This window comes from Thalia democratica, chromosome 9 (genome assembly GCF_965202585.1).
Source record: "Thalia democratica chromosome 9, ktThaDemo2.hap1.1, whole genome shotgun sequence".
NCBI classification, from domain to species: Eukaryota; Metazoa; Chordata; class Thaliacea; order Salpida; family Salpidae; genus Thalia; species Thalia democratica.
The window spans coordinates 23,237,220-23,264,181 of NC_139173.1; the positions used below are offsets into that span (position 1 = coordinate 23,237,220).

At 25.2% G+C, this 26,962-nt stretch overlaps 1 protein-coding gene across 1 annotated transcript; it reads right to left on the minus strand.

Moving 5' to 3' along the window:
* Positions 1-2,344: 2,344 nt before the first annotated feature.
* On the minus strand, positions 2,345-16,989 carry LOC145844041 (SMAD family member 5-like). The gene is made up of 9 exons (XM_082951370.1): positions 16,907-16,989; positions 16,293-16,453; positions 15,582-15,753; positions 13,835-13,976; positions 9,726-10,018; positions 9,246-9,476; positions 5,559-5,719; positions 4,971-5,066; positions 2,345-3,202 (listed from the first exon to the last, which is right to left on the minus strand). The coding sequence occupies exons 1-9, from the start codon at positions 16,971-16,973 to the stop codon at positions 3,059-3,061; spliced, it is 1,467 nt and encodes a 488-aa protein (XP_082807496.1). The 5' UTR covers positions 16,974-16,989; the 3' UTR covers positions 2,345-3,058.
* Between the last annotated feature and the right edge of the window lie 9,973 nt (positions 16,990-26,962).

Sequence of the window (26,962 nt, forward strand, 5' to 3'; positions counted from 1 at the left end):
AACAACCTGTTTTTTGTTTTTATTTTGAAATAAAAACTTTTCGCTCTGCATTGAACACAAAGTATTGACCATCGGGTATAAAGTTTAAATACAACTAAAAAATATTAACTACATTTAAATTTTTACTTTTATTATAAACTTAGTAAAAAATATTATCATTTATCTTTTTACAAAAGTGTTATACTAAAAATTTGATAAATATAAAAAAATAATTTTTTTTTCATTGAATCTATAATGGATCAACGCTTTAAAAACCCAATCATTAAACTAAGTAAGATCTATCCTTAGGTATAAAACATTAATATACGTATGACATTTATCTAGTCAATTTATTTACCAGTTAAGTATCCTTCAGATCAACCTGGAAGCTTCTAATACGGTCCTAGTCTTTAAAGTAATCAGGTATTTAAGTCCTTAGTTTACCACCCTGATAAACTAAAAACTTATATCTATTGCATCTTTGTAAAATAATATTTGAAAAAACCTGGTTGAAAGTTTTATGTATTTTATCTAAATTAAAATAAAACTTGAATTTAAGTTGTAAAAAACCACATACAAACTTATATATTAAGACATCTGATTCATATTTACACAATTTTTAAGCAACTATTATTATTTTTTGTTAATAATTTGATTTCTTACATTTCTACGATATCTTTTATAATTAATATTTTTAGATTTTTTATTTATAAGTAATTTGATTTCATTGATTCTAGTTTTATTACTTTTTCCTCAAAACAACAAACCGTATCTAGTATAGATTATGAAAACTGCATAAAAGAATAAATACATATATTTATAATTAAAAGTGTATCTTGACTTGTATGAAATTAGCAGTTGTTCTACATTATTTAGTTTTTAATGCTTTATTTAGGTTTTTTTTATTAGTTTATGTACTTTAAGTTAACATTAAGTTTACATACATATAAATAAATGACCTGTCACAAACTTATTTTGTTGTAGTCACTTCTTCATTTTAGAATAAAAGTATTGACTATCTACTTAATTAAACAAAATATAACGTACATCATGGATCAAAATATTTTTAATCTGATAAAAGTTAAAAGCTTAAACACACAAAAAAAAAAGGTTTTTACTGCTAATGTAGTACTAAACTTCTAAAAATAATTTAAATCTGTATAACTTTATGTTTAAAAAAAACCTTGACTATTGTTATTTTTTGAATAACAGAAGTTATAGTTCTTTAATACAATTTACTTTATTTTTTATAAAAAAGTTAGCAAGCATTGAAAAACTATTTAGCTTATATTTTGTTTTTGATTAATATAATAGCAATAAAGACAATTAAAATTTAAAGTAAAACTTATTATTTAAATATCAAAGTAAGCCAGTGGCATGCTTTTGTTGATAATTGTTTTAACTACCGTAAAAAAAGTTGCTAAGTTCATTCGACATATAAATTTTTCTTAACAAATTATTTTTATGATAAATTTACAATTCATAGTTTTAAAAATATTTTTATTTAAAGAGTTTTACAACCCAAAAAATAAAACACTAAGTAGTTATGTTGATGCTTGTATCAGTAGATCATATTTTCAATTAACAAACGTTGTTGTTAGTCTAAAATTCTTTTTCTACTTGAAGAACAAAAACACATCAGTGAAAAATCTTACAGAAATTTATAGTCTTATCTGTACTAAAATCAACAATAGTTGTTTTTTACAATGTAAAACAGAGAAAACCTAAATGCATGATTTTTTTTCAAATCATAAGGAACTTGCTTAAAGCAAATACTGTATTAATTTTCTTACAGTCTGAGAAAAACTTTTATGAAACAAAATGTGTAAAAACTCCAGAGGTTTTTAAGAGTATCAGATGACATCGTATCAATATATATATATAACTGACTAATGAGTAATTCTACTAAAAAAAAAATTGTATTAGGTTAGCTGTAGTGTTTTTAAAAATTTATGAATGATATGTTTATAAATATTTGTAAAATTATAATCTGAGGATTGTCACAAAAATGTGTTACTTTAATTTTATAGCTAAAGTAGTAAATTTGTAATAAAATACAATTGATAGTTTTTATTTAATAAAACTAGCTAAACTTAAGTTTATAAGTTGATATAAATACTCATTTAGAAATGCATTGAAAAATTATAAAAATTAGTGAAACTTGATGTTTTTTTTTGTTTAAATCAAAAAATTACTTATAAGATTTTTTCATTATGTTAATATTTATTAATTAAAAAAAGTTGATAATTTAATATAAAAAAAAAGTAAACATTAAAGAAGATCACGGTACTTTTAATATAACTTATTTGAATCGAAAAGACACTGTTATTGTATTTAAAACAACTCTATACAAAGAAAATGAGCATCTATTTTTCTTGTTTTCTATAAAATGTCTTGTGAACTTTCAAAGTAATTATAGAAATTACATCTATCAAAGGTGTATTGTAGTACAAAATACATATTCAAATTCTATGCTCTAAAAATTTAAAAAGTTATTATTCAAAACTTGTAGTTTTTATAAGTTTATTTACTTTTGTAACATGGCGAGACTATAAAAAAATTAAGTTTTCTTTTTTATCCATTGGAACAGCTTATACACTTGTCAACTATTAAAAAAATGTTTTATATACAAAAATACAAAAATCAACGATTCAGTTGAAAACAGATCTTGATCTTTTTAAAAAGAAACAAATGATGCAAAATTAATTTATCGAAAAAGTCGAGAGTAGAGTTCATAAACAGTACAAAAACAAAAGCTAAACCAACCATCTAACTGAAAATACTTTTACAAATCATTTGTTTTTTTGTTCACCTCAATTTTCTCTAGCTAATTTTTTTCCTAAAGTAAAACGATGAAAGCATAATGTTTATTAAAGACATCAAAATAGTAGATAGAAAATAACCATTGACATTTAAAATAATAAAACTGTCGAATAAATAGCGCACCAGTCGTTATTACGCAAAAATTTTTACTAATTTACACACTTTTTCACAATGTCACATCTTTTCTGGTTACTTCAAAACGATCCTCTCATACAGAGAGAGGATGCGATCTCTCGTCGATGGGAAAACCCCTGCTTCAAGACACGGACGAAATGGCGTTTGTCGGACTTCCCATCTGGGTGAGGACCTTGTCGAGCCACTGCAGCGGTCCGTTCAGGTGTATTTCGACCCAGCACGGGGTGGAAGTGACGTCTTGGCGGTGGTACTCGGCCCCCCAACCCTTTGTATGATTAGTTTGTTACTTATTGACTAAACAACACAATGTATAACTAAAATTTTTTAATCTAATTTCTACAGTATGGTTATATAATTAAATTTAAATTTGATAAGTGTCATGTTTACACCAAGTTACAAATAAGATATTTAAGTTACAAAGTTTGTCACACAATCTAGTTATCAGTTATGTCAGCAATAGGTTATAATGTTAACCTTTGCTATAAAACAAAAATAGATGTTCAGTTTACGTAGAAATGTCAGATTTATCAAACTTGTTTAACCAAATATGTTGTTTTTTGAACGCATTTAAAAGTTCTGACGGTGGTACGCATTCCCTTATTCCTTATATAATTGATTCATTATTTACAAGTTAATTAAATATGATATACTTTTTCGGTTACTAAATTTAACACGCTTTAAAGATTTATATCTTTTTATTTATTTAATGTTTTCATAAATGTCATGTTTACAACTGGTCATTATGCTCAAAAGTTTAATAAGCAATCTAAATATTAGTAGGTTAACACTTAACAGCACCTAATAATATCCATAAAAGGTTATATACTTTTACTAAAAACTGTAAATTCTTGTTAACATTTACAAAGTAACGTCAGATTTTGTTATAATGTCACGTGTGTTGTTTTAGGACTGCATTTAAAAGTTTTTAGTACATTATAGATGTCATAGAAAACTATATTTAACGTGTAATGTAGGAATATTTTTTTACAGCTAACTTTGATTGAAAACACATTTAAATTTGTTTTAATGTGCCAAATTTTTTTAATTATTTAACAGTTTAAACAAGTATAAAATAAAGTTCAAAGCTTGTATAAAATACAAATGATATCATACAATGTTTAACTATAGATTTAAAAAGTTGTTTTGTGTTATATTTAAACGTCCTATAGAAACAGTATTGACGTTAAGAAAAAAAAAAGTGAATACATTAATAATAACCTTATTTTTAATTAAATGTAAAACACTAGTTCAATCAAAAAATATTGTAAAATTTCATCAGTATTTTTTTGAGTTCACAACAGTATATAATGTTTTAGATGTGCTTTTAGAAGAAGAATAAAACTTAATATTTCTTCATCAAAAAGTGTTGTAGCCATAGGCAAATAAAACCATAATAAGGACTATTTACATTAAAAAAACAATATATGTGTATTAAAATGATTCTCTAATGCAGAATTTTTTAGCTATAAACTTAGTAATAAATTTTTGTTTTTTATGTAAAGGTTATTGTATGCGTAAACATTTTTTCATAACTCAATAAGAAATATTTTTCACAGTGGAGTTTAAGTACGTATGACAGTTTAAATAAGTTGTCTTTTTATTTAAAAAAGCTTTTTTAGTAGTTGAATGTAAATAAATTTCAACTAAAACGGAAATTTTTTAAAATTTGTCTACTAAGTCAAAGCAAATAAATTAAAATTTAAAAAATTATTTGCTGCAAATAGCTTTCACAACTATAACAATTTAGTTTTAAATATCTGAAACTAAAAATAACTTTTAAAAGTTTCACGTCAAAAACATAACTAAAAATATAAGATACTTATCAATTAAAAAGATATCGACGTAAATAGTTATTGTACCTCAGAATTCTTTTAATAAAAGTAAAATTTAAATCAAAATTTAAGTTTAAAAAAAAATTCTTAGAACATAACTTTTTAAATCTATATTGTGTAAATTTGTACAAAATTAAAAAAAAAATACATACTTTTTTAATCTAATGTACTAATAAAACAAGTGATCAAACAAGCTGTTACCTTGACGAAGCTCATTCTGATGGTGCACATTTTGGTCAATTCGTAAACTGCCTCGTATCCGTGGTTGACCGACTGAGAGAGCAGGGATGCAAAATCCTTCAGATAAAAACAAGTTATTGTTTAGAAATCATATATGTATTTTTTATTTACGATATAACGTTTAAAAGGAGGAGAATTGAAAATTAAACTTGTGTGTAGTAGCAATGACTTTTTGTAATTTAACCGCTAAATGGTGCAAATGTTTCGCAACTTGTACAAGCAATATACCTTAAGTAAGGTTTATAAAGTTTCATAAAAACTTTCAATTAAACTTTTTGACATTTTTTTATTAAAATGTATATGACCAATTACGATCAGGTTACAGTTGCAGCTATTAATCAAATAGCTGTGCAACTTTGTATTTTAATACTAAAAACAAAAAGCAAACAAAAATAAGAAATTAACTTGAGCTCTCAAAAACAAAAAAACTTATTAGTATTCGAATACTTCAAGGTTCTTTGGGCAATAGGAGCTTAATAAATGTTAAAACTTGAAGTCAAAAAATCAAATTACCAAAAACTTTTTCTAAATACAAACACTTCAACCAACCTGGTTATTGAATATTTTAAGCGCGCAGTTGGGAGGGATCTTGCAGACGGTGGTCGGGTGGAAGCCGTGCTGGTAGTTGCAGTTGCGCGATTGCACGAATATGGAGGAATCTGAGAGGCACTCGGCGTACACCTCCCCTCCCACGTAGTACAAATGCACTCCTGTGTTGAAATTGTTTTTAATTATTACTGAAAAAAAAGTTGTTTTAAACTTTGCTCAATTATTTTATAGTTGAAAGAAATTTTTTATACATTGTTGGTAATGAAATTTTCTTCATTCAGTATAAATTATATATATATAATTATATATACAATTATATATATATATATATATATATATATATATTATATAAATCAAAGTATGAATATGACAAATATATGATGTTTTGTTTGTATATATTTAAGATTGTTTTACTATGATTAAACTGTTAAAAACTACTTAGTTCAATAATAAAATATTAAACTGTTAATTATATTTTAGATTTTTTAATCACATGAAAAATATTTTTTTAGTAGAGTCATGAACTTTTTAAAGACATTAACAGATTATTAACTTTTTTGCAGTTTAAATTTAACTCAAATACGTTTAAAAAATTTTGTTGGTAAACGTTATCGTCAATTTGTAAGATCATAATTTTTGTTTTAAGTTTTTTCATTTGAATTCAAAAGATACAACTCTAGCTTAAAACTAAAAATAATTACTAAAGCTTTTAAAGTTATAGAAACAGATTTTAAAATAATTTTAAGCACAAGAATTTATGTTGATATTCTATCAAACACTTTTACACTTAACTATTGTAATAAAATAAAAGCACAAGTTCTCTTTATAATTGGAATAGGGTTGCTTATGACAGCATTATGACACGAACAATTTATATTTTGTAGATAAAACACGATAATGTAATGGTTCTGCCTTCAACGGCTGTGGCACTTCAACAACTAATTGAAAAATAACTTTATTAAACTTGCCATTTTACTACCAGTGTAATAATAGAACGACGATAAATGTCTTGTCGTGAACATTTTCTTACAAGCCACTTATAAAGTGTTTGTTGTGTAAATTACTTTCGTCACTGAGAAAAATAAAAACATAAACAAATTTACAACGTTCTGAAAAGCGAAGGCTTATATCTTTGTTTGGTAAAATGTAGCTGGTATTGGCAAAAGTGAAATCATAAACAAGGTTAATTTCAAATTGACATGCTTATCTTTATGAATACAACGATGTAGGTATTTTAATAAACCTTTGTTAGCTGTTAGAATTAAATAAACCAAGTCTAAATACCTTTGAAATTATGGGCACTTATCTTGTTTTGTTAGTTTTAGAAGCTAACTGTTTACATTTTTGTATATATGTACCATATATTATATTGTATGGAAAACTGTTTAATTTAAATGAATCAAAAATGTGTTTTAGGTTTAGGTAAAGTTATAACTAGCTTACAAAATAAAAAAAAATCATTATTTATGTCACATAAATACATGGTACTATTTTAAAATATTTACTAAATAATGTGCTTTACAAGTAAATAAATATTTTAGAAATATTTTAGATATTAAATGTTTTTCATAAGTATTAAAAAAATTTTTTACTAGCTCTAATATTAGACTAGCTGAAAAAATTTTTGCCATGACTATTTCTTTTAAATTAAACATTTATTATTCAAAAGAAAGAGGAAAAAACTGAAACTAACTTCATTTCAAAACAATAAATTAAAATATATATTTAAAAACACAGCATTGTTTTTCTACCCAAACAAACTTGATATATCATTAAAAGATTTTGTTTGTATTGTTACAAACGTCATACTAAAAAAATAACTTTATTAGTTTTATAAACAGTAAAATAATTTCAGTGTGTTTATTCAAGTTTAACAACTTTAAAGCTCTACTTTTGCATATATTACGGCGTTAAAAAACTTGTAAAGTGTAGTTTTTTTTACCTATATAAGAACTATCATAGAAATGAATTATGGTTATAGTTTTAAAAACAAACTATACTTAACCTAGTTTATTTGTTGTACTAAATTTTCGTGTATTTTAAATTTTAGTGGAAACTCTAAATGTTTTTTAAAATATACATACTTAAAATAAGTAAAAAAACCTTAGATGTATGTGAGTTAATCCATTTGAACCTGACAAAACTGTTCTTTGAGGAATATTATTATTCAGTTAAAGTTAAGCAAAAAGTAAAACGTTTTTTTATCTTTTATTTTAGTCTTTTTCTATTAAGTCAAACTAAGTATTAGACCGACTTAACCTTAAATTAAATCAATCAAATGACAACCAAATAAATTGCTTCTTCTAATAGCTTGAAAACAAAGATTTTTTTAAAAATTTCATGTAATTTTTTTATTAAGAAAATTTTTCGAATATCGTTGTTTATATATTGTTCTATCTGTGAGTTGACAACTATTCAAAACTAGCTTAATTAGTCAATTTTCACTTTTAAAACCTTGTTTCAAATAAAAAATTAAAAGAAATCCATATTTTTATCGAACTTTAGAAAATTTGCTAAAAAAATATTTTCAATGTTAGTTTTTTTTTAATACTTCAAACATTATCAGCTAATTCATATTTAATGCAAAAACAAATAAATAAAACACTCTCTCAAGTTTTTCTGTGATAGTTTATACGTATTACACTACTTTTCGTCAGAAGTTTTTTTTTTCTAAAAGTTAATAGTAATCCGTTGAAATTTATACTAGGAAAACTTACAAGTAATGGACGTTCAAAGTTTAGCAACTTATCTTAGATTTATTTCAAGATAGTAAGATTAGCTTAAAAAATTAAATAACAAAACATTTTTTCAAAGCAGTAAACTTTTGTATATAAGAAGTCATGAGAAATCACATTCCTGTATAATAAAAATAGAACTGAGGCCTTTAATAAGTTAAGTTCTATATTAAAAGAATTCTTATAACTTAATAAACTCAATAAATTGTAATTTTATATATTTATAGTCCTACTTGATGACGGTTAAAGTGAAAATATATAAAGTTACTTAGCACAGTTTATTTTTTATTTATTTTAATTCCAAAAATAGTTAAAAAATATTTCAACTATTTATTCATCAATTTAAAATTTATAGATAAACAAATACACTAAAAAAACAGTTAATTGTTTTTAAAGTTTGTACAACTCTTTTCAATGTCTTCCGATTCCTAATATAAAAATGATCGTCCAACTTTTTAAAAATATCTATATTGGAAAAATAAAGACCTTTGAATAAGTTTTTACATAGTTTCTACACTTTTTCTAGTGTTTTCTTTTAATGAACCTCTTTTAAAACGTTACGCATATCTTCTATAGTTCATCTTGTTTTTTTTTAAACAAACTAACAAACATTTAAGCGTCGAGAAGCTCTTTGACCCAAAAATCCTTTTACACACTTTTAGTCATTTGACCTAAACTTTTAGCGCTTATTTCTCTATTGTGTTCGATAAACTTAAAACTCACAACTTTCTTTCACAAATAGATAACAAGCAAATATCTTTTCAAGAAACATTTCATCTGTTTTATCGCAGCTCACCTTGTTTCTTCACAACTTTTCAACAAACTGTTTCGTCATAAACAAATCAAGTAAGAAAAAATAAACTCATTTAACCGACACGACATCAACTTTTCAACCACAAACGCATAAAACTCGTAAAAAACTTATCAAAAAAAAAACATATTTTCTACAGACCTTTCCCGATGTGCCGCCTGGTGCTCTCTATGGTCGAGTTCCTGTTGACGTTGGACACCTGTCCCAGGCAGAAGCGGTTCGAGTTCGACGACGGGTTGGTGAAGCCGTCCACGATCACCGACGTCACGCTCGCCTGGAATATTTCTCCCACCCGGTTGTTGAGCTCGTAGTAGGCGATGTTGCACCAGTGGTTCGGCTCGCTGTAGTGCACCGACGACACGTCGCTCGAAGCTGTGGATTTCAGGCAGATTTTAGTTGGTGTTTGCAAGTAAGGGTTCTTTTGAGTGTTTTTAAAGTCAGTTGCGTTTTTTTGAAATGATATGCAAAACATATGTAAAAATTTGAAACTTTACAAAAAAAATTAGCTGAAAGTTTTCAACTAAATTGCGCTAAAACTTTTTGAATGCTTATTTATTTATATTGATTATATATAACTTTTTAGTTCTTTTACAAATATTAAAAACAACAAAATATCCCCACCGTGTCTCTGCTGCTGGTTGTTCTGCGGGTTCTGCTGCCCTGGAATCCCCGCTGGAGTCCTCTGGCTGTCCATCATCTCCCCCTCCGCTTGCTGGCGCTGCTGATCGACGCTGTTTGGCGGCATGTAGGCGGGGGGAGGGGTGTCGGCGGGCAGGTTGTAGGGGGAGGAGGGCTGGGACGGGGGAGGATCGGAGTTGGGGGGCTGGGGGGAGGACTGCTGGTAGGAGGGGGAGTAGCACCCGGGCTCGGAGGAGTAGGGGGAGGAGGGAGCGTGCCGGTTCATCGCTGCTATTCTGTTAATTAAACTTATTTACTTTTAAACTAGATTTTATTAAAAGTTTACTTTCAAGTTACAATCTTTGTCGAGCTTTGAAAGTTAGTAGCAATTTTAGTAGTAAGTATTTGGAATTAGCTTTATTTGTTTGTTTTTAAAGTTTATCAACACTAGTTAGTTGTATAATTATTTTAATGAATTTTAGTAAATATAATTTCTAGATTTTCAACCTTAATTAAACGTGTCATTTTCGTGTACAGTTGTACTTTTTTCAAGTTTGTGATCGCTTTTGGTATGTGCTGTTTCGGTTTAAACTAATAGCTTTTTTGTAGTATTTTTAGTGAAAACTAAAGCTTTTTTGAAATTTGATGAACTTATTTGTTTTAATGTAAAAGTTAATGACACCGTCTATAAAACAGTAATATGACTTTTTGCTATGAATAAAATTGAAAAATAATGTCTGTTACTCCTTTTTAAAGTGTTTTGACATATATTTTTTGGTAATTATTGCTTTAAGAAACATTTGTTTTGTATTTAAAACTTAATTAAAATCTTATTAAATAATACAATGAAATACTCTTGAAAAAGTTTGTAAACATACTCTTTTTAAAACTTACTACAAATTATTTTTAATACTTGTTGTTAAAAACTATAATTAAACGAGTTTTATTTGAAGTCTTTGCAAAATGTTGTAAATTACTGTTTATTTAAACATATAGATTTTATTTATTTATCTTTATTACAAAATTTGTTTTATTTTTACAAATATTAGTAATATAAAACTTAATGAATACTTAAATTAAAATTCGATTTATATGTTGTACAAAAAAAAAAGTGTTTTTTACATAAATTAATAAATTTTACACTATAGTCATTTTAAAAACACATTGTTTTAACATTCAATCGTTATAAAAGCAAACAATAGCATTATTTAAGTTAATAAAAAATTAATGTGAAAGTTTCTACAATTCAGAAAACTCTTTTACACTTATACATTTCATGCTTATAAAATTCTTTTTTTTTGCATTTTTGATGAAAGTTATATTTAATGTAGTATGAGTTTAGTTGTTGTATTAAAATAAAAATTGCATACTATTTCTAGAATAATTAGGTTTCATTCTATGTTAAGTTTCATATAAGTTTGTTTTTACGTATAAACTTTTAATGCAGTTTTGCATGACTGATAGACTTTTTTATTAACTTTTATTGGAACTATCAATACTATAAACTCTTTTATATTTTTATTCTTACCCTTAAAAAAATTAAAATTTTTCAAACCAGTTAAGATTTGAATTCTGACAATAAGTGTTCTATTCTTAGTATTTTGAAACTATATTTTCACTAAAAATAAATAAAGTACATATTATTTAATTTTAAACATGTTTAAATTGTTTTACAAGATGTAAAAAAACTGTGCAACAGTATTGAATTTCCAAGTATTTGTATTGAAAACTTCGTGTTATTGTTATCAAATACTCTTAGATCTAAAGTCTAGACACTAATTTTTCATCATGATCAAAACGTATAAAATTTCGTGAAAAAACTAAAACAAGATTAGTTATTGATGACAAGCTATTAACAAGCGAGATACCACCAATGGAGTTTACAAAATAACTTAGAGGTTTCATAAAGCTAAGTGATGAGAAGCTTCTTCAATATATATGCCCTCGTAGAACGGTAAAAAGTAAGAAACAAACTTTTGCATAATAAAAGAAACCTTGTGTGGTCGCTCTATTGAGCTTATTTATTATTTAAACATCTGTTAAGTTATTGACTAATGCGTCATTTGTGTATTAAACAGATGGAAATAATAAATGGAATTTATAACGTTTTTAAATTAGATTAGGTTTACAGAGTAAAAAGCATAATAAAGTGTTTGTTTTTTACAAACTCAACTTTGTTAAACAAGATTGTAAACTTAAATAATCAAGTTTAAACCTTAATTCATTAAAATTAAACACATAACTTCTTAATCTATCAAATTAATACTTAAACTAATACTTTTTTACAAGTTTTATCAAATACTAGATTTTAACTTTATGATTAACATCTTTGGTAGCCAACAATAAAAAACTTTTTTTTTCTTTTAATCGAAAATAATGTTTGCTGTAAATGTAAACTTGAAACAAGTATAAAGTCTAAAAAGAGTACGTTGTTTAATGTTAAGTATTTATTTTAAAGTAAAACTTATCAGGACAAAACGTAATGCTTTTTTTTTCTTTTTTTTTTTTAATTGTTCTTTAGAGTTTAAATGAGGTGTAACGGGTACTACTTCTATGTACGATTACTGATAATAAAGAGCTTTGCGATTAAATCAACATAAATAGTCAGGCAAACTTCAACTTTGATGTTTGTTGTTTTAAGTGTTGTATCTTAAAAGCTTTTAACGAAGTTTTGTTTCGGTTTTAGCTTGTGTTTTGTTATTTCAATAAATAGACATTTAACTTTTCATTAGAACGAAACTTATTAAAAAATATAATTAACAAATTAAACCTTTATCAAACACTTTTGTTTGTTTAAAGATAACTACTCTGTTAGAATTTAACCAGAAACTAATAACAGAAGTAATTGTAAACTATTACGAGGTAAACTTAATTTTTGAAATATGCTAGCTTGAGTTAACTTGTTATTGATGAAAATTAAAAAAAAATACCAGCAGCAAGTAAACTTTTGGCAATTAATTTTTAATTATACTTAACATATATATTTTTTAAACTTTTATATTTTTGCAACATCAAAGTTATAGGATAAAATATTAAATTAATTATTGTTATTTAAAAGTTTAAACACTTATTTTCGAAAAAAATTTATTAATTAATTTCGTTTAGCTCTCTTCAGAATAATATTGCTAAAAACTATTAATATTATAGAGTAATTTTAGTTATATAGAATGAATTTGTAAAGTCTAGCTAAAAATAGTATAAAAGTCTGTTTAGAAAAAGTTTGAATAATAGAATTGGGTTGTACTGAACTAATTTGAAGTAATTTATAAGACAAAATTGCTAAAACAAAAACATTTAACTAGTAGAAATTTTTACCTGAAACTAAATTAAAATTAAAATTACTTTATAATATTAATAGTTTTTTGCAATATTATTCTGAAGAGAGCTAAACGAAATTCATTAATAAACTTTTTTCGCAAATGAGTGAGTTATGTTTAACCTTTTTAATTAACACCAGTACCAAAACCAAATTATTGTTATGTGTATAGTTTAAAAAATAGATCTTTTGTACAGTTTAACTATGACTTTAAACATGTGTTTATACTACTGTTCAAATTTTTATTTTCTATAAAACAGTTTAAACTAGTTTAAAATAAGTTTTGCTTTTTGTAATAAAGTCACATAATTAAAACCAAAAACTTTTTTTAACGATCTAATAAGATTTTGTCGAGAAAAATTATTTTAGACGGATCTCATTTGTTTTATTGAAACCTAAAACCACTTTTTAAGCTATTATTTAAGTTTGTAATTTTATGTTGACCGACATACCGTTGCTTTTTAGTAAATATATCTATTTACACCTACATTTGTGAAAGCCAACATTTAGAGTTATCCTAAAAATTCGGTTAAACAAACTAATTTTTCTTTATAAAATATCTTTGATTTACCATTGATGTTATATCTGGACCTACATTAGCTTTGAAACTAAGCCAGTAACAACTTACAAACTCAAATTTTGTTGGTTATTTTTTTTTTTTGATGGTTAGAATCTAAAACTTCCACTATTTTTTAGTAATCAAACTAAAACTGCTTTTACAGTTCTTCTAGTTGACACAACTTTGTAAAAGTGAATAAAAAAATGGATGGAAAAACTAAGTTTAAAAAGTTCGAACCTGTTATTGAAAGCGGGGTTGTTGGGATAGGTGGTGTTGGGGGGCATATGGGAGGCAGAGGAGCCCCTGTTGCCACCAGATAGCAGCAGAGAGTGGGAGGGAACAAAATCGCTGTGACGAGGCACCAGGACGGGAGGTAGAACTGAAAAATTGTAAAATTTAATCGAGTATTTTTAGAATATTATTAGAAATTTAGAGTTATTAAATTAGCCTCAAAGGTTTATTTTAGTTTTAATAAAGTTTACAAACAACTTAAATAAAACAGTATTAATTTTCATGCTTAAAATTGTAACTTATAAAAGTAAATAAAAAACTAAGAGCCCTGTCTGATTAACTGATAAAACTATCAACAACTTCAGTAGTTTAATGTAGTAGTTTTTAAATGTAGACAATTAAAAATTAATTACAGCCCAAGTAGTGTTCAAGCATCTAAATATTTAATTTATTTGGAATTCTTTATTTGTAAACACTTATTAATGTTAAGAATAACTTCACTCTGAACTTTTGTTGTTAACATTTTTTTATGTTAAAATATATATATTATTATAAAATAAAATTTTATTCTTATAAATATGCTATAGTTTTCTTTTTTTAATAACTGAATTTCAATCGTATTAACCTTATATTTTTGATTATACTGATTTCTTTTAACTTAATTGTAAACAATTGAATTAGTAAACAATCTACTTTAACTAAATTGAAAAAAGTCTTAAACTTCAGATTGAACTTAATAAGAAATAAAAACCTCATTAAACTTTTAAAGTTAAGAAATACAATTACACTTAAAGTGCTTAAAACTGAAACATCAACTAGTAGATTATCAACTTTTTATAGACTTTTATAAGCATTAAACCTGGCGCGATTGACAATAAACAGTTTTAATATTACATCATTAAGTAAAAGAACGATAAAAAAGTTGAGCTGAAAGTTAAATTAATACAGGAAGTTATTCGGCTGATATCAGAAAATAATATTTTCTTACTGATAGATATTTAATGTACCTAAACCAAACTTTTTAGTTTACAGTTTATACACTTCTTTTTGTTTTAATAGCCTTGTCAGTTTACAATTAAAAATCTAGTTATAATTCAAAAAATGAAAATCTCTAAAATAAACTACAATATTTTTTTCTATTTCTACTAGCATTGAATTTGACCTTTTCAGGAAAAACTATAAAAAATGTGTAACTCATTGGAAACTATGTCAGTATAATAACTAAGAAGCTCATTAAAAATGGTAAACAAGTGTAAATAAGAAACTTTTATTTCAAAAAGAAACTGCAATACTTTTTAAAGCCGTTAAATTTTTGCCCTTCAATTTTTATAGTTAAAGTAATAATTATTATATCTACAATAAACAGTAAAACTTAAAAATCCTCACACCTGGACCGTCAGAACGTTTCTCATAAACAAACAACAAGTTCCAAACGAACTGTTTTAAAATTTTAACCAAAGAATCGAACTACTCAAAGATTATTTTAGAGTAACACTTACAAATAGGCTCCAAACAAAAAACGATTGGGGTAAGGGCTGTCAGTGCGCTTGTAATGGTAAAAAAAGATGTCCTAAAATTTAAATGAGATAAAAGTCTTTTGGTGTTTTAAAACAAAAGAGATATTTTAAAAACATTCAAACAACGGCTGTCGACGAGCTTTTAGTGGTAAAGAAAAATGTCCAAAATAAAATTGAAATTATACAAAAACTAAGTGTTTCTAAACAATAAATATAAACAAAAAAATATCACAAACCAGGGCTGTCGACGCGCTTGTAATGGTACGGGTTGATGCAAACGTCCTTGTGCTTGGCGTCGAATGGGAAGTTGCAGATATCCAGGGGCTTCAACTCGTGGTGGCTCTGCAGGTCGGGCCACCGCCACACGCGGCAGTATATGACGTGGGGAAGCCCCTTTCTGTGGGAGACCTGTTTAAGAATGAATGGGGGTTGTTTCTGATTGAAAGTATAAAATTTGTGGGCGAAAAATAAAGTTTGTGGTAAAAGTTGTTTTCGGAAGGTTGCTAGCTCAAAACCTTTTATTTTGGTAATTTAAACACTAAAAGAAATAAGGGTTTGTTGTGGAAGAGAAAAGGGCTTGTTTTTGATTTAACATAAAAAAATTGTGGGAGAAAGAAATCTTTTTGGAAATAAAAAGTTTGTGGTTGAAGTTTTTTTCGATGAGTTGTTTTATATTTGAAATATTGAGGAAATGTTTGTTTTATATCTTTAATTTAGTTCTATACTTTAATTTTATTTCAAGTTTTAACTGATATTGTTACTTAGCAGTTTTAGTACTTATAGAAACATTTATTAAATTTTTCAAACTAAATTTTATTATTTAGTGGTGTTTTATGTCTTACGTTTTTTTTGAGTAATTTTTTATAACACTAAGCCGAGTTTAAAGCTAAGTTTTACGTATAACGCTCTTAACAACCAGCAAACATCTAAATCAAAAACATTCTTACCTGAAGCCTGCCGTCCAAGCTTCTGGGGATGGTGACGCACTTGCTGGGTTGACCCGGGCAACTCAACGCCTTCTCCAGAGCCTCCATGGATCCCTTCTTCTTCTTCAGCTTCTTCACCAGCGAGTCCACCGCCTTCTCCGCCCACTTCTCCTCCTCGTCACCTTGTGTTTTATTTAAGTAAGTTTAAAATAAAATTAAATTTAAATCAAACAAAAACTTTCTTTACATTTAATTACTATTTCTAACTTTAGCTTTCTAATAAATTTAACCTCCGTGATCTAATTGGTTTTGTAATTAACGAAACTCAAGCAAAAGATTATTTGGTTAGTTAAACTAAGTTTATTTAAGAATTTTCATTTTTATTTTTGTTTAAATCAATCAAAAGCTTCTACTTTATAAATTTTTATGATAATAAAATTATTGTGAGTTTTTGTAACAGCAATTAAAAAAAATAACCGTTTAAGTAGCATTTTAAAACGGTTGCAATTACTTAAATTTGACATTTAATCGGCTCACGTAGTAAAATGTTAGCTCATAGTTTAAAACAAACAAAAATTATTTTTATTGAAAAAACTTTTATAAAGTAGAGTAAGAACTAGAAAAATATATTATACCTTGCTTCCACCCTAGAAGTCTTTTTACCGCTGGACTGGTAAAACCAAATAGACTGGTCATAGCCATTTTTAAATTTTGTTTGATAACTGAAAAAAATAAATATGGTTTAGATACATGTTTTTTGAACATAGCTAGTTTATTAATTGTTTATGAACTTTTAAACTTCAAAGTTTTTTAATTAGTTCTGTCTTTTCGTCTATTAAAAGCTGAAAAAAACGTTAACCAATTTTTGTTATAAACGTTTCTAGTAATTATGAAAACTTAATCGAACTAAATTTAACTCCTCATTGTTTTTAAATATAAAATCCTCTGTATCAATACGACAAAACAAATAATATTTTTTTTACTCAAAACACTATTTTATAACTGTTTAACATATTTAATTGAAGGTTAGTAAAACTTTTTTAAAGAAAATAGTTATAAACAAAACAATAGTTTTAACAAATAACAACAATAAACTTATGCAAAATAGTAATTAATAGTTGTTGTAATGACAATAAAATTTGTATTTTATTTTCTAAAAAAAAAGAGTTTGTCTTACTAAATGAAGCTAAACTAGTATTTTTTCGTTACTAATGAAAATGTTTAACAATAAAATCCTTGATACTGTAAAAATAATCGTTTTACTACAAAGCAGTCCTCAAAACACTTTTAGTAAAAGAAAAAGAAAAAAATCCCAACTCCAGATAATAAAACACTCTAAAATCAACTTAACACGAAAAAGACTAGCACGAAACAACCAGTTGAAACAAAAAACAAAAACTTTTCATTTTTTTCCAATTCAAAACTCAAGCGCTGACAAATTTGTCTGTGTGCTCAGAAAAGCAAACAATAAAAACAACCGAGCAGCAAAAACGCTCCTGGCGAAAAGTAAAAGTGGATGGATGAAAAGTCGCTCGGGCGTGACCGGCTCCGCGCTGTCTCTCTCGTTTTTCGCTTCTCTCGTTTTTGTTTTCGGTCGCAACAACTCCCGCTGCTCATTTGTAAATGGAAAATTTTGCAGCAAATTTTCAGTAGGTCGTGTCGGCTGTCACTTAAAGGCTTGACTCGGTGGATGCCTGCCGCCGATGACGAGGTTTAATGTAAAATAAGAGCGCTCGATTGTAAGAGGCTGACAGAAGCAGACTTTTTGATCGCTTTTGTTTAGCGTTGTCGTGGACGAGAGAACGATGTTCAGTGAAGCGTTTCTGGTTAATGTATTAAAAGAGTTTTGATTTTTAATGGGTCATCGGTTGAGCTGCTTATCTATGAAGTTTTATATGGTTTATGTGTGAAATTGTCAAAAATTTACCAAAGTTACAAATGTAGTAACCACTTTTTCGTTAATACTTTTTTAATTGCCAAAATAATCAAAATCAACCAAATTTATAAAAAAAATAATAAAAAAAAGCACGACTTTAAACAAAAGTCAAAAACGAAAGTCAACGAGAAAAAACAAAAAGCAAAAAACTTCAAAGTTGATCATTTGACAGCGATTTCAAACTGACACTAGCTCCTTCCCTCTGCGCTCATTGAATTTTTTTATTTACCAGTCACTCAGGTGCCAGCAAGTCTCACTGCTTGCCAGCTTAAATATTCATCCGCGTGCTTGATTTGCCCCCATTGCAACGAGTAAAACAAAAAGTTTTTTTTTTTTGTTTTATTACTTTGTTTTCAAATTAACCTTGTGCTTTTATTTGATGAAAAATATTTTTTGGCCTGAGTTGTGAAGTTTTCTTATGCGTAATTCTAATTTCGAGCAAAAGGTTTTCAAGTTTATTTTAGTTTATAAAACCATCGATTGAAACTATCTCAGCGTTAAAGAGTTTTTGAAATAAAAAAAGTACTTAGTTTGAAAATATTTTATTTTTTTTTATTGCGTGTTTTATGGAATTAGTTTTTGAAGATTTTTAAATATTAATGACAAATTTGAAAATTAATTTGAATGTTTATTGTAAAACACTAGATTATAAGCAGAAAAAATTAAATTTATTTTTTCCTACACATTAAAATACTGTTTAATTGAAATTTATTGTTTTTTTTCTCAAACGTTATTTTTTCTGAAAACTATTTAGTTTTGAGAATTATTATTTTTTTATTATGTGAGTTAAAGCTTAAGAAATTATTTCATATAAATAAATAACTTTTTTTACTTTTACTGTAAAGAAATAATTTATTAGTACTTAAGCACTTTCATAGGTAAAAATAAAGTAGCTTTTATTCTATACATACACAATTTGTACTAATAAAAACTTGATTTAGCAAGAGCAATCGATCAAAAGCAGCTAATTAGTTTTTACAGTCATAAGTTCATTTTAACTTTATTAGAATAAATAGGCTGAAATTGTAAAGTTTTTTTTAAAGACGTTACAAACTTGTATTTAAACAAAACAAATTTAATTTCACGATACTTTTTTTAATGAAAAGAAATATTAGAGCGTAACTTAAAAAAAACAAGTAAGTGGCTTTTTTTTTAAACAAAAATCAAAAAAAGTCTTACTGTTCTAACTTATAAATTTTTCAAACAAATTAAAAGCTAAACTACCACACTGTACAAACTAACCTGTCCGTTTGAGTCGTTATAAAACTTTGTTGTATAAAACTAACATAAACAATACTACTGTCTGCGTATTTTGTTTGTTTAAATGGGTTGCTTTATAAAAAAAACATAAAACTGTTTTGATATTTAGGTCGATTTAAGTTTGAGTAACGAAGATAGTAAAAAGTAATTAAACCGCTCTAACCTGATTGATGGATCGGTATTAAATAAACAGCATTTTCAAATAGGTTTATATTAAAGTTTAACTACATTTAAATATTTATACGTTTAATACAAAAATAAAATTGTTATTGTTTAGACTGTAAAAGTTTTAATTTTTTATAGAAAACAATGGTTGGAAATTGAAGCTTTATGTTATGAAAGTGTAACATTATAGCTTGGTGTGTGAAGTATACAAAACAAACAAAACAAAAGAAAAACCACAGTTTAAAAACTAGAAGAAAGTTAATTCAGCACGCTTATAATTTTTTCAAAGTATATGTTTACTACCCAAATGATAAATTATATTATTGATGTATTTTTTTATAAAAAAAACACTTTTATCTTTTCGTTACTTTAAGTCAAATGAATTTAAAAAAAATTTTGAAAACATATTTCAATAATTAACAGACTTATAAATAGTAGTTGTGAACATAACTAAACGAGATTTTAAAACAAGCTTGAAGTAATTTTATACAAAAGAAAAGTTAAAAGTAGAAAAAGCAAAATTCATACCCAGTTTATGTTTGCCATATTTCTAGTGCGTCTGTTTACCTTACATTTAAGGATACTAATAAAAAACATATCACACTTTTATGTTGCAAAATATAAAACCTTAGTTAAAATAAACATTTTTGCTAAAAAGTTAGAAGAGAAACATATTATAAAGAATATTACAAGAAGTTTAATTCCATAAACTTTAATAAAACTTAACAGTTAAAGACTTTAATAATGTTTTCTTTTGTTTAATCTAAACGTTTGTTATTAACCTGAATTTTTGTATATTATGAAATAGGATACAACTTTAGGAATTTTTACATATAGTTTTTACTGATTTATATGTATACTTACCGAAAATATAACAATTTCTTGATTATAATAAATCTACAAACTTAGATTGTTTGAAAAGGCGGTTTTAAGTTTCAATAAATAAATGTAGTCGTTTAGGACAGTTTTCGAGAATTAGCTTATTGAACTGATAAAAAGTTTTTTATTTTAATTAAAACTTTTTAAATTTCATGACTTTATTTTATACATATGCAAACTTGTTTATAGTTATTTTAATACTAAATGTTTTATCTAAAAAAATTGTTTTAGCTAGATTTTTTTTTTACGTTTTGATTGTTTTCATTTATGTAAATGATACATAACAAATAAGTCTGTTTATATAACCTTTTATTTTTTTTTTTAAATTAAAAGCTTTTAATTAAAAACTTATTATAAACTAAAAGAGCATGAAATTTATTTAGTATGTTAGACTCAATGAGTTATACAGTTTAAACTCTTGTATCATAAAAATATTAAACAAATACATAAAAAATCATACCTTTTTTATAAAAATAAAAAATAAAATAAAACTTAAACAAAACGAAAGCCTCTAAGTAGCATTTTAGCAAAAAACGTTAAGTTTATTAAACATAAAAACTAAAATCCATGAAACGTTTTAATTGCTAAAGAAAAAAACAAAACTAACTATAATGTTTATATTTCTTCTAAGTTATACTTTTTGATTCTATTACACTTATCAAAAATTGATAAATCTTAATTTAATCTAATTATAGATCTTATACTTGAAATTGTAAGTTTTTTACCTGCATAATTCATAAATAACATCTTTTTTTATAATTTCTCAAGCCTTTTCTGTAAAAATCTAAGATGAAATATATAAAAAGTTTTTAAATTATTAGAATTAAGGTTGCTACCATTTAAAACTAGTTTAGTTTGAAATTTAAATACTTTTTTTTTTTTTTTTAAAGTTGAAATAAAGTTTTCAAAATAAATTTAGTAGTGAAACAGATTTATTAGTTTTAAATTTTTTTTTACTATATCACAATTTACAACAAAGTTTTTATTTTTACATTCTTAACATGTCATAAGTAAATTGTGCACAAAAAAAAAATTACATCATAAAGCGATAAAATCTTAAAGTTTTAAGAACTAATTTGTTTATGCTCACTAGTCAATAGTCTAAAGTGTACTTTGAAATGTTTAAACTTACACAATCAAGCTTAACAATATTGTTTGATATCTAACTCTTGATCTAGTATTTATTAAATAAGCTAGTATGTACGTATATACATCGTCTCTGAAATTAATTTTAATTGTAAACGAAAGATAGCTAGTAGTATTTATCTAGTTATGTATACAAAACTATTATAATTACTGAAGGTAGCTTTTTGTTTTAAAAAAGGACATTTATTCGTAAATTTTTGAAAATTAACGTAGAAACATTTATTTTTTTAACTAGCATTAAACTTAGATAACACTAGTGATCGTACAAAAAAAAAACCTTTAAAATTAGATATCTAGTACTACTATCACATAGAGTTTAAGAAAGGTTGGTGGAAACAAATTTTTGTTTTGATTACAGCACTAAAAAAGGTTTTTTAGTTAACACAATATTGATTTGAACAATAATCTAATGAACAGGCATTTAAAAAGTAGTCTTAATTATAATAGTGATAAAATAGTTTAACTACAAGTTTAGTATTATTATTGTTTATTGAACGGCAAAATGAAAACGCTCAAAATATTTGGTCCGAGGACCTGGTGCACATGGAGGAACTTTTCGGTTATCGATGAGATTTTATGTTCTAGTAAAAAGAATATATGAAATTTCTTTTGTAAATAACAACAGTATATAAAGTCAATAAACTTAGACAACTATCTTTTTGAAATTTTAACTTAAGCAACTTTTATGAATGTAATCAAGATTAAAGTTTTGCAAACTAAGTTTTGAATGACAGGAAACAAACAAACACAAAATTACACAGCTCTAATGAAAATTGAATAAATATTTTCCGTGAACAATTGTGACGATTGCTCAAAGCACTTTTATTACATGGATCACGCTTTATAACTTCAAGTATGTTTTGAATGTTTTTGCTACTTTAACGTAAGATGCCTTAAATAGTTAAACTTAAGGTAAAAAATTAAAAGGTTAAAGTAGCTATGTAGATAAATTTTTATCAATTATAACTATTTTATATTTTTTCAAAAAAATTACTTAAAGAAAAAAAAATAGTATGATCATTTTTTAGTGTATTAAAAAAAAAACGTTGCAAATAACTTCTAGTAAAAATCAGTCTAAGAGTTTCTGTAAAACTAATATTATCTTTTATGCCGTTATTTTCTACTAATTAAACCAAATTAAAAATACGTAAACAACCAGTTTTATTTTAATAATCCTTAATAGTTTTAATCTAAATTTAACTTAAAAATATATTTTAAAATAAAGAATTGAAAAATTTGATTCAAACTTTTTAAGTTTTTTATTTAATGATTTAATATTTTTTTTTATCCAAAATGTTTTTTCTTTTATTTATTTACATAATAATTCTAGATACAGAAAAATAATTTAAATACGTTTATAATATGGCTATAATTATTAGCCTTAAAACAATTTATTTTACGTCGAATATTAAGGCTTAAGGACTTAAGGTTATTAATTTGTAACAAGTAATGAACAATTTAGATAATAAAAGTAAAATAATTAAAAAAAAATTATACTTTGTTGAATTTTAAAAATTTAGTTTGTATAAAAACTTAGAATTTTCATGATCTTATTAGTGATAAAACGTTTTAGGGTTAAGGTTTTTGTTTTTGAAGTTAAGAAATTGTAGTATAATTTTCTATTGTAAATCTTATAAGTAAAAAATAATTGTCAGTTTAAAAAATACACAAAAAAAGGTTATTGTAGTAGTTAAAATACAATTAAAACTTTATTATATAGGTAACAAACGTTGTTACTTTCTGTTTTAAAATATTTCAACTTAAAATTTAACAGATTTAAAAATATATATTTTTGTTAATAGACGTCCTAAAATGGATATTATATTTATATGTTACTTTTTAAAGTTCAATTCATTAAGAAAAATAAAATACACAAAGTTTTTGAGATATTTTTGAAGTTTTACTTATTTAGATTAAAGTTTTTTTTTTCGTTTGCTTTCAGTTGTTACTTGTTTTGACAAAGTTAAGCTCTCTTAAAGAAATTTTAAAATTGTTTTCAGATTAGGTGCATTTTGTTACATTTCTTTTTTGATTTTTCTCAGTGGTAGATGGGAAGAAAGTATAGTAGTAGTAATCTATCTTATAAACTCAATCAGCCTGCTTATGTTAATATCAATGGTTTTTTAGTCCTGAGTCTTTAAAGTAAAATTGATCTCATTAACAATTAATTTTTAAAAAATTAGCTAATTATTTATGATGATGTTGCACCAATATCAAACTGAAAAAGAATTTTTTTTTTTCTTATTAACCATAAAATTCATATTTTTTAAATACATAATAAAATTAAACTTGTATATCATAAATTAATAAAACTAACTAATTAATTGCTTTTATTTGACAATATAAAACGATTATATCAATACAATAATTTGTATTTAATAAAATATTTTAAAATAAAGTTGATAAAATATTTTAGTTTATCATAAATAAATTTAATTCTTACTATGTATTTATATAGATTTTCTAATTAAATGTATTTTTTTAGATAAAACATAATAGGCTAAAAACATTGATAAAAATTGAAGTCATATACTTTTTTTGAAAAGCTGTGTACATAATAACACTGAAAAACTGTAAACACAGGTAAGTGCTTTTACAGGGTAGGTGTTAGAAAAGCACAGCTTCACTTTAGCACAGAGTGACACTTTAGCACTGAGTGTCACTTTAGCACAGCGTCACTTTAGTACGAAGTGACATTTTTGCACGTAATAATTTAAAGAATTTTATAATGTTTGTTTAAATAATGCTAAATTATCTAAAACAATTAAGTCAACAAATAATTGAGAAAATTAGTTCTAATATTTTTATAAATATTCTCTTAAATAAAAATTAAAAATAAAGTGGATTAAGAAAGATTTTAATCTTTATATTTCTAACTTTTTATTTAAAACTTACGCAAAAATTTAGTCTTATTAGAATTAATTAAAGCATTTCAAAAAAGTTTTAATAATCTTGGAGCTTGTATTTATTGCTAGCTTTATTAAAATAGTTTTATGTCGAAAACTTGAAAGTAAAAGTGTCAAAATATTTTCATCTAATATTAAATAGTAAAACAAGTTAATAAAGTTTTTAAATTTACTTTTGTCATATTTTTAAGTAAAGCCTAAACTTGTAACTCATTTAAAGCCTTTGTTTTTAGATTTTTAAACAATACAGTACCTAATGTGGTGTAAGCAAAGAAAAAAATGCAAAATTGTATCATTGCTAAAGTGACGCCTGTGCTTAAGTGACGCTGTGCTAAAATGACACTGCGCAAAATGACACTGCACGCTAAAGTGTCACTCCATGCTAAAGTGACGCTGTGCTAAAGTGTCATGCTGTGCTAAAGTGTCACTCTGTGCTAAAGTGTCACCCGGCTTTTACAATCATCAAGTTGCTTTTGTAAGAAATTAATTTTTCAAAATATTTCCTGAAAATAAGATGTATATGTGTTTCCTGATTGCGTAAGTGTGGTAGTGATAACCAAAAGGTTTTTTGTACCCTAGGGTCCATGGACCAAACGTTTTGAGTACTTTTTGTTTACTAATAAGCTATTTATAAGAAAACTATATACATAGAACGGTGTAAGATCAAAACCCAGTGATCAACACATCTTTTAAGAATGTATATATTTATTGCAAGGTATACATTACAGCCTCTTCAAAATAAATCAGGCTAGTTTGATTTTTTTAAAAATCTTGCACTAGTTTTTACAAGTTTATTTTTTTTGTTAAAAGTTATATTTTACTAATTTATTTTATTATTATTTAGGAAGAAGCTTGATTAATTTTATTATTTTAAAAGTTTATATCATTTAGGTTTTATTTAATTTTTTATAAACTAAGTCTAGCTAGCTTTTTTTTTCTAAAGAGTTGCCACCCTGATATTGTTGCAAATGGAAGAGGTTGAGACTAGTGTTTTCAAAAGTACATATATATAACTCTTAGTTAGACCAAAAGCACAATTCTTACTAAAAATAGACAAAAATTACAATGGCCATTTCATTATATATTATTATTTTTTATTTATATAAAATCCACTAAACTCAAAACTTTTGATTGACATACTTGCTCTATTCACACATAATAAAATTTATATGAGGTTGTTTAAGATAAAAAGTACTTTAATAATAACTCAGATCTTAAAGCACTTATAGAACAAAGCACTATAGAACAAATCACTATGATTAAACCAAGCTGCTTAACAAAAATAATGAAAGCTGAAAGAAAGATTATTTTTACTATTTACAATATTTTTAGAAAACCTTTGATAATAAGCACTGAAAACATTCTCTACTAACAAGCATCTTTTTAAATTCAATTTCATATACTACTCTTATATTGGATAAATTAATCTAGTAATATTACAAGATTACCATACATTCAGACTACTCAGGCTAGTTTGATTTTTTTTTTAAGTTATTAAAAAAATCAATCTGACTCAGGCTTGTTTGACGTTTTATTATATTAGTTTCTAGATCATCATTTTCTAGATCACAGGCTAGCAAGGTGGCCTTTTTACCTGCAATTTGGTACTTTTTCCAAAAAACCTGAAATTTCAAACATATTTCAATATGGTTGTATAACACTGAAACTTAGATTACACAATAAATAGACATTATAAATTATTAAAAATATATATTTAAAAAAGTTATAATTGATTTAAATGTATGGTTTTAGGATAGTTTAGTTTAAAAAGAATTGACAAAAAACTAAGTTGGGTAGTTTGCTTCATAAGCTGATAAATATTTTGTTCTACAAATTTTTACAATCACCCAGGTTAAAATGTCACATTGTCACATATGAAAGCAATTTAAGCACTGATATTGTAAAAAAATTGAACTTTAAACTGAAATATTCCTGTGAAAACTATTTTCAAATTAAATTTTACCTATTGGTAGTTGTATCAATGAAAACAGTAGGTTTAGTTAATTAAGAAAAATTTAGGAATTAAGTTTACTATATATCAATAAAATACTTTTTTGACAAGGGTTCAGAAAACTGCTGCCTTTTAGCGGCTTTCATTTTTTTTTCAATTTATTTAGTATAATTTTTTTTTAAATAAAATGTTATCTTTAAAAAGATGTCTATCTGTGATTTTTCTGTTAAAAAAAATATAATAAGTACTTTTTAAGCACATTAAAAATGTTCCTTTTCAACCTACTAAACCTTGTTATAGACAAATAACATAACTTGATCTGTTTCTAAAAAAACATTTTTCAAATTTAAGTATAATCTTTACAAAATCATTAATTTTTTTTTACTTATCATTTATACTACAGTTTTTGTCAAAAACTTTTTTTACTTCAAGTAGTGCCAGTGAAAAG